We start from the raw sequence: 9197 nt of genomic DNA, 5'->3' as shown, positions 1-9197 counted from the left end.
GAAAAGTGGCAGCAAAACAGTAAATTGGTGTCTTTCTTTTACAACTACCAAAGATGAAATTAAAGAACTTTTTCATTCGTCCACCCAAATTTTGTCCTCAAACAGACTTTCTAGTCTCATACGTGTTTAACATTCCTGAGCAGCACACGTTGTGCTAACATCTTTGATAGTTTTCGGACGTTGTAGTTCAGACGCAAATTGTTGTTATCAGGAATCCGCCTCAGGGATTTTAAGCCATCAGTTTCGTCTCGAGCTCGGCGGAAATAAGAATTATTAATCTCTTGTTGCTTATTATTCTGCTTGTGCGACGTTATTCCAGACAGTGACACTTTACAGCAGCTTCTGATGGATCTTTTAATGCTGTTTCCGAATCTGCATTTTAATTAGTTTTTTTTATAAGTTACAACACGTTAAAAATAATTAAAGTAGGATTAGAAATTGAAGAAATTGTGTCTAATTCTGGTAGTGCTCATTTAAAAATCCGCCAATTTTTATAACAACATCGAGAATGTGGGTAAAGCGTTTTTGAGCGTTCATTTGCGAGGCAATTGATTCAATATCAAAATAGTTTTTATAACAAAAAACTCACCCAAACAACCAATACGATTGTAACTTTTCATTCATTTATGACTATCAGTTATCTGTGACTGTTGCTCATATGCACAAAAAAGAATCAATTCAACACACAAAACAAACGAAATCGGGCTCTATTTGTGTTGCGTAACTTTTACATTGGCTTTTGTTTATTGGGTAAAAAATGGAAAAAGATAAAAATGAGTCTATATATAAAATTTCATAACAGAAGAGACTATTTTGGTTATTCTAATAAATTCTTTTTATGTGAAAATGGGCCAAATCAGATTAGGATTAAGTCATAGTGTAACCCGGTTTCTAATTCATGGATATAACTGAAAAACGAATAAGTAGAATAGAACTAGCACCAAGCAATTTTGCAATAATTTTCCAAAAAAAAATTAAATAAATGTTGAAGAATTAAATGTTATAAGGCCTTGTTGCCTTATCAGCCTAATAAACTTGACGTGCTACATTTTTTTGGATTGCATATCTGAATTTAGGAGATTAAAATTAAACAAAAAAACTTGGGTTTTCATTGTTCGCATAAAAGAACAAAATTGGTATTATAGTTATCAAGGAAACTAAAAATTCACTATCTGCAACTTGGAACGTTTGTAATTCGGGTATTTATTAACCTACGTAAAAATGTCGTCCAGTTCGATTCTGCGTAAAATGAGCACCAATAATTTAAGATTGCTTCTTCGTAAATAAGCAAAATATCGACCGAATTAGATTTAGAAACTTGATTTTCCAACTATTTTCTAATTTTAAATTTGGGATATAAAATATGATTCTTATCAGCTCAAGAACGAGAAAAACGATGGTAAAAACTCGATCTTCATATATGTCATAGTTTCGGCAATATTGAACTAAAAATTCACTATCCGCAACTTTAATCGCTTCTAATTCGGTTGTTTACTGACATACGTCAATATATCGCCCAGTTTTGGATTTTGTGTGAAATTCTGCCGTAAGTGAGCATCAATAGTTTAAGTTTGCTCCGTAAATAAGCGAGATATTGAGGTTTAATAAATTGTTATTATTGTTAAAGCAATTTTTACCAGTTTAATTTTTTTTTGGCATCATGAGTAAATATTACCTGTTATATCACAGCTAAAACAAAAATATGGGAATGTGGTATCGGAAAAACCCGATTAAAAAAAGTTATAATTATTGCGGCTGGTGATTAAAAAGCACACTAATCGTTAAAAAACTCCAAATTTGAACCGATTATGCCAAAAAGAAAGTAAATTCATGACACAAACCGTTTAACATCATAAGAATTGGAATTAAAATATTATTTAAAATTCAAGAGGTATTTTATTAAAAACAAAATATTCTATACTAAGCTGCTTAAAAAAAAACTTGTTAAACTCCAGAAACGGATAATCGAAGAACACGTATAAAAACGAAGCCATAATGGAAGAAAAACATGAAATTGAGATGGATATTTCAAGGACCGAATTACATGAAGCTACAAAAAACAAAATAGAAAAAATCATAGAAAGTAATACACATTGGAGCAGTTTCGTAATTTGAAAACTTGGATGTAAGAAAAATCTTGAAACTTAATAAAATCTTTATTAAACATTAGCTATAAAGTCTTTTATTTATTACTATGCTCTGCTTGCAACAAAAATTGAACAAATCAATGTAAGTACCCAGCAGAGTGAATTCTGGACAATACTTGAAACCCTTTAACCACCAAACTGAAATTCATTACATTAAACAAGTCTTTTCCTAAATCGAAAATTGTTCAAATTAACAAATGATCACAATTTACATAGGCAAAATAACAAAGGTATAAAAGCTCCTATGGCTATAAATACTGGTAACATAATAGAAGAATCATCCATAGCATATGGATCAGGTTGTTTAGGTCCACTAGGTCTTAGATTTTTTGGAACAACTTCTGGTTCTTCCTTGTACTCATCTATAGGATCTGGTTCAACTGGAAGTGCAGGTAATTGAGGCACCTCATCTAGAGTACCTCTCATCACAAACATTGCGTTGATTTTAGGATTATCTTTATATCCTTTAATGAACTCAACTCGTATTTTTGATCCTCTAATTTCTGATTCTTCTGAACCATAAATCAAACGCCCTACAAAAAATGAATCAAAAAAACAGCTCTTTATTGTATTAAATCTGTACCTTTGGATATTTTAAAAGGAATGTACTCATCATAGGCAACGCCACGTCCAACTTTGTCATAAATATCCAACTCTGAAACGATGGTATGGTCCCCATTCAGAACCACATCAAAAACTTTCTGATTTGGTGAATTAAAATAAACTTCTGAAAACTTCAAAACCAGAACATACTCTCCATCGGCGTTAACAGGAAGATCATAGCCGAAGGTACTCGTGTGATACCTTTCCGTTTGGTACAAAATATGGTCATTCGATGGTACTCGCCCAATTAATAAACGCTTGCCATAATCCGACGCTATTCCTATTTTACCATGTAATGGGTCTTTTTCGAATCGTATTCCATTCACATCTGTATGGGCTTCACCCCCACAGTTTATCGCATAAATAATTTGTCCTAAACATTCTATTTCTGGAATGTAGTACAGCACGTTCAGTAGCAAACATAACCACAATTTCATGATCATGGGCAAATAGTAGAGCGCGTTATTGCATTAATCATTAACGGGGCAAAAGTTTAGAATTTCTATATCACCGGCACATTTGCCTATTTTTATCCTGAGTTGCAATTTTTTAGGTTAGGTTGTTATCGATCTGTCATTGCAAGTTACCTGTAACGCCATCTTGGGTAACCAGGGGCGGGGTCGCCACAAAGCAGTGGCGTAGCGTTATATTTTAGTTCCCAAACTCGTCGTTCTGTCATAAAAAAGTACCACGATATAATTTATCGCTTTTTTGACTAGTTTTATATGTGTAACTTTTTAACTGAGACTATTATGCCTAGTTTTCATAGTCGTTTTTCTATTTTCTATGCATTTTTTGTTTCAACAAAAAAGTTTCAATTGTTACGTCTGGCTCACATTTAAAAAAATTACTAAAAACAGGGTAGTTTTCTTTATTTTTGGCTTAAAAATCTGGCTAACATTTTAAAGAGATCATTAAAAATTGGGTAGTTTCCATAAAAAAATTGTTTCAATATATGAAACAGGTCATTATCTTATTTTTTTGAAAACATCAAAGGGCTGTTTTCCAAACCCAACAAACTTCAACGACTGATTTTCCCAAAAAATTGATGCTTTTAGGAAAATTCAACGTTGTTTTTGATGTTTTAGTTAAAATACTTGTTTTTTTGTGGAAAAAAAATGCATAGAAAATAGGAAAACGACTATGAAAACTAGGCATAATAATTTGAGTTAAAAAATTACACATATTAGGACAACTTTATTGAATTATAGTGTTTCCAATCTCACAATTTTTGTAAACTCCATGCACCGTTAGTCGCCGGCTAAGTTAAAAGAAAGTTTATCACCAAGTTTATCAGCCAATCACCGGCGGTCTAAAAACCCGGCGCATCCACCATTGTCGCTTACCTAAAAAATTCGTGGGATTGTTTAGGAAAAAGCAATTATATTCATTTTTTTTTATTATACATCTATAGAACTACATAATTGAGACGCCTATAAGAATGCAACACACTATAACAGTACTATTTTAATAACAACATTTATAGAAAGAAACGATTTAGGCCTTTATAACAACCATTTCCACACAATCTTCACATCCAAAATAATCGAAATTTGAATGAAAATGTGCAAAATCATTACCTCGAGATATGTTTAAAAATCGTTTATACTCCAATACCAAAATATACTTGTACTAGTTTCTGTAACAATGAAAATTAGTTATTGGTAACTTCAATAGTCTTCTTCTAATGAGCCTGCAATCACGTTCCTGCTAATGTATGTCTTATGAGAATTTGCTTGATGATCCGAAATGTTTTAAAAAATGGAAGAGTATCTTTTGCCTACCAGCGATTTATTGCAAGCAAACTGTGAATAATTTCTCAAATTGACATTGTAACTTGTACTACAAACCGTTACAAATGCAATAAAAATATTTCAATAACTGACACATTATTGACAGATACATTACATGTAGAACTTCATAACTGTTGGTAAAGACAAGACACTCAGTAAATAATTCAGTTTAAATCTATCCTAGGACTACTTACAAATAGATACACATTTACCATAAAATGAAGTCAAATCACAGACAAAATATTATGGTTATTCACCTAATTATTATACATCTATTTAAAAAGTATTATTAAAAGCATCAATTTAAAACATTCTTTTGATATTTATTGTGTGCGTGATTCCTGATACGATGGTAATGTAACAATTTCAATATCTTTGTTAACAATTTCGAGTCTCTAATGATGAAATGAAGAATTCCAAATACAATCTCACAACTGTTGATGAAAGTGGAAAAGACGATGAGAAACGTAAATGAGCGCGACGTGATGAATACTTAAAGGAATAAGAATGACTGATAGAACAACGTTTAGAATACACTTAGATTGAAAGTTGAATTTGTTGGAATGGCACTGTAAGATTAACTGGAGAACAACAAAATGTTGTGTGTAACAAGTAATATAAGTGCTATTTTTGACACAACCACGATGTATTTACTTTACAAAAACTAATATTTCAAAAATATATATTTATATTTTGAGTTACTTACTGTCTACACTATTGTATACTGTAACACTTCTCCTTCAATTTCACGACTTATAAATTTACAACAAATACAAAATAGAATACATATAATGTAATATAAAAAGCAATACTATACAGTTTCATGCTCTACAAAGTAAAAGAACTGTGAAAAGATAACTTTTGCCTTCACCCAACAGAACAATTCTCAACAAAACCATAAAATAAATTAAACACTTATCTCAAATGACTATGAAGCAGCCATCGCTTGCTGCTGCTCGTGTTGTTGTTTCTGTTTAAAAATTAACGTCTCTTCAAATATTAATCGCTTTAATTGGTCTTTTGGTAAGTCATCCAGTTCTGTGTCAAATCGGAATGGAGTTTCAGCCACCGGCTGCAAACAAAATAAAGTCGCTGTGCACTCAAAACAAATACCTCACCTCATCTGCTGGATCATAATACTGTTCTAAATAAGGATGTGCCAACGATCCCTCCACACCTATTCTCTTGTGTGGATTAAAAGTCAACATTTTATCCAAGAGGTCTAACGCTTTTGGATCGGCACTCGGGAATAGTTTCGACCAAGGAACTTTCGGTTTGTATGGCAAAGACTGGATGTAACTCCGTGCCTGAAAGTCACTCGTAATTTACGAGAATTCACCACTCAAGACTTACTTTTTCGTTTATGATACAATTGAGATCTTCTTCAGACGGCGAACCCAGAACTCCAAGAATGTGATTCAACTGATCAAGGTAGTGTTTTCCTGGGAAGATCGGTCTGTTTGATAACATTTCTGCTAAAATACAACCCACTGACCATATATCAATGGATTTTGTGTAGCCTTTTGAATTTAACATTATTTCCGGCGCTCTATACCATCTTGTCGCTACGTATTCTGTAAGGAACCCTGTATGATCATGTTCAGGATCAGCCACTCGAGCTAAACCAAAATCACATATCTGCAACCACAGAGAAGAGATTTAGTTACAAACATGCTAAAATCACTCATCAGTGAAATTAACACATCTAAACGTGATATTTTACATTTATACTGCATGAGTTTTTTTGTTTTTGGAGCAGATTTAATTTTCCGACATAAAAAATTGTGTCAATTAGCATGGGAATATATGCAATAATTATGAGAAAATTGTGTTTTCAACCAAACATTTCGGTTGATTGTTTAATGTTATTGAAAAATTGATAAACACATTTTGAATTTACTTCAAAGGATTTAATTGATAAAGCTTCTGAAAGCAAACAATAATTTTAGTAGTATCGGTAGCAGAATGGCGGATATTCCAGCACAAGCTGCGAATTCTTAAACATTTCGAAACTGAAGATCGTACTGAAATGAGTTATTCTTAAACGATTTTTAGTGATTTTTAATTCATTCGAGCACGGTTTTGGGTGTCAGAATGAAAGTTACTACAAATTTAAAAATTTTCACTTTGATACTTCCACCGCCTTCCTCTCAATTACCTAATTCTGGTAATTTCCAGTCATAAACCAATAAAATTTGGTGGTTTTATTACTTTCGACTCGTTTATCAATTGTGCTAAATTTCAAATTTTTTGAGCAAAAGTCATTTTTAAAAAAAAATATTTTGAAAGAACCAAAAATGTTCAGCACTTGGTATTAAAATTCCGTAACTTTGACAGTTTTAACCCCAAAACAGTTAATTTTGGAGGTTTTATTAGTTTTGACTTGTCTATAAACTGTGCTAAATTCCAAAATTTTAGAACGAATAATTAAGTTTTTAGAAATTTTTGCATTGCACGAACCAAGAATTTCCACCACCTTTTTTATTAAATTCCGTAACTTTGGCAATTTCAGTCGTAAACCAACAAAATTTGGTGGTTTTATTACTTTCGATTCGTTTATCAACTGTGCTAAATTTCAAATTTTTTGAGCAAAAGACAAAATTTTTAAGAATTTTTATTTTAAAAGAACCAAAAATGTTCATCACCTCCTATTAAAATTCCGTAACTTTGACAATTTTGTGGGTTTTACTACTTTCGACTTGTGAATAAACAGGGCTAAATTCCAAAATTTTAGAGCGAACGACTAAGATTTTAGAATTTTTTACATCGAACGTACCAAGATTTCTACTACTTTATTAAATTCTGTAAATTTTTTGTGGCTTGTCATTCCAGCACGCTTTTTTGTTCAGAATAAAAGTCCCTAAAATCGTTTAATAATGAAGCTACTAGTATGATTATCGAACATTTTAGTGCCATAAGTTAGTTTCTTCAGCTCTAGCCTAATTACTCTTTTAATTCCTAACGTAAATATCAAAACAATTATTTCTCCGTTTATATTTTTTGTGACAAGAGAATTACCTTCCCCGAGGGCAACACCTTAAATTGAGTCACAAATGTTCTGCCAGAAAAAATTTAACATCGTTTTTGTTAATTTAATACATCCTTTAAAAAATTGAATGTCGTAACACAAGAAATTACTAAATCCTTCTGCAAGGCCATAAATTCGTTTAAACATTACGCCGAAGCTATTTTGTTGAACATTAAAATAGAACAGAAATCAATAAATAGCGCGCTGTGCCTTTGTACTATAATTGAAGGATTTCCTTGCAATAGGTTATTTTAGTAAAAGTAAAAACTACTATAAAAGCGACTTACAATTTTTGTTCAGTTATTGTTATTCCTGCGACTTGTTGATTCAGTTTTAATAAATTAAGTCATCGCTTTTACCAACTGAATTGCCAGGTAAATTAATTGCATTCAACAATGACCACCAAATTCATCCTGAAACAACTCCCCGGTGTGCCGTGGTTAGAATCAACAAGCTTATTCATACGTAACATTCTAGTGTACATTTCATGTGTTAATCAATTGCTGTGTGGAAAAAGCACTCGTTCCTGTTAAAAACGAGGCAAAAATGGGTTGTTCCTTTTAAACTAATTGTATTCACATTAGATCAAATTGAGCGATATTCTAAAGTAATTTGCATAACTTGAGTATCTAGAGCGCTTATTAATCAATTTTGGAAGTTTGGGGCTGTTTGTTAGTGTAAGACCTTAGGGGAGTGTTAAAAATATCTCTTGATAATACTCTTTCTTGTACCGTTGCGTTGTTGGGAGTTTGAATTACCACCGCCGGTTTTATTGCGTGAAGGAAAATGGATTAAAATTGTCAATAAAACCTAACTATGTATCCATACACCTGGAGTCATTTTCATGATATTAAAAACGTATCTCTCACAATACACCTATAAAATCTCTTTCAACTTACTTTAAGATCGCAGGTTGTGTTTAAGAGAAGGTTGCTAGGTTTTAAATCCCTATGAAGTACATTCGCCGAGTGTATATATTTCAACCCTCGCAGGATTTGGTATAGGAAGTAACATATGTGGTCGTTACTCAGTCTCTGAAAAAAAAAGAGTAGTGCTTTATACATGTTAAATCGGATTATATCATTAAATCAAAGAAACTTTACCAATAAATTGCAGCGTCGACTAACTGGTTTAAGTTTGGAGTGCATGAGAATAAAGTTTGTTTATTTTGACGGTATAATATGGTATTTACTAGATAGAGCCGGCTTTACGACCTCGCGCTTTTATAATGGTACTTTGGCGGCACCTTCTAAAATTGTGTTGTTTTACGTTCATTTATTCAAAAAGCAAGTCATTTGGAATTAGAAGCTGCTTATTAAAGTGTCCTTGAAAACTTATGTAAAACAACAAAAAATCGACCCGAAAATTAGGTGCGTATAACTCGTAATCGCTTTTTTATTTCACACCTTCATAATATTATGCAATAAATCTCCGGTTTTAATATCTTTCCTGCATGAATTAATACTTAGAAACCCGAATGGTATGTACATATAGTTTGACAGTTTCAAAGCGAACTAACAGGACATATTTACATTAGTAGGACAAGAGGACCCCAATTGCTATTAATTCCAATAATTGCAATTATAATTATAATTAGTATTCTAGAGAAACCAGACTTCGTGTGAT

At 32.1% G+C, this 9197-nt stretch overlaps 2 protein-coding genes across 2 annotated transcripts in view; both read right to left on the bottom strand.

Annotated features, from left to right (window-relative positions):
• Positions 1-2142: 2142 nt before the first annotated feature.
• On the bottom strand, positions 2143-3379 carry LOC148168873 (malectin-B). Its single transcript, XM_088045301.1, has 2 exons — positions 2731-3379; positions 2143-2680 (listed from the first exon to the last, which is right to left on the bottom strand). The coding sequence occupies exons 1-2, from the start codon at positions 3191-3193 to the stop codon at positions 2349-2351; spliced, it is 795 nt and encodes a 264-aa protein (XP_087901427.1). The 5' UTR covers positions 3194-3379; the 3' UTR covers positions 2143-2348.
• Positions 3380-5214: 1835 nt separating this feature from the next.
• The window catches only part of rl (Mitogen-activated protein kinase rl), a 28294-nt gene continuing 24311 nt past the window's right edge, over positions 5215-9197 (bottom strand). Inside the window, exons 4-7 of the mRNA XM_088045256.1 lie at positions 8471-8605; positions 5897-6181; positions 5662-5850; positions 5215-5615 (exon numbers count right to left, since the gene is read on the bottom strand). Coding sequence (XP_087901382.1) covers positions 5472-5615; positions 5662-5850; positions 5897-6181; positions 8471-8605 — 753 coding nt within the window. The 3' untranslated portion in view covers positions 5215-5471. The remainder of the gene's footprint in view (positions 5616-5661; positions 5851-5896; positions 6182-8470; positions 8606-9197) is intronic.

This window comes from Gnatocerus cornutus, chromosome 9 (genome assembly GCF_029298725.1).
Source record: "Gnatocerus cornutus isolate USDA-ARS CGAHR chromosome 9, icGnaCorn1.1, whole genome shotgun sequence".
NCBI classification, from domain to species: Eukaryota; Metazoa; Arthropoda; class Insecta; order Coleoptera; family Tenebrionidae; genus Gnatocerus; species Gnatocerus cornutus.
This window is presented reverse-complemented; position numbering and strand designations above follow the sequence as displayed.

Coding starts and splice junctions, on each gene's coding strand:
- LOC148168873 (XM_088045301.1), bottom strand. CDS start 3,193: ATGATCATGAAATTGTGGTTATGTTTGCTACTGAACGTGCTGTACTAC. Junction 2,681..2,730: donor TCCTTTTAAAATATCCAAAG/GTACAGATTTAA, acceptor CATTTTTTGTAG/GGCGTTTGATTTATGGTTCA.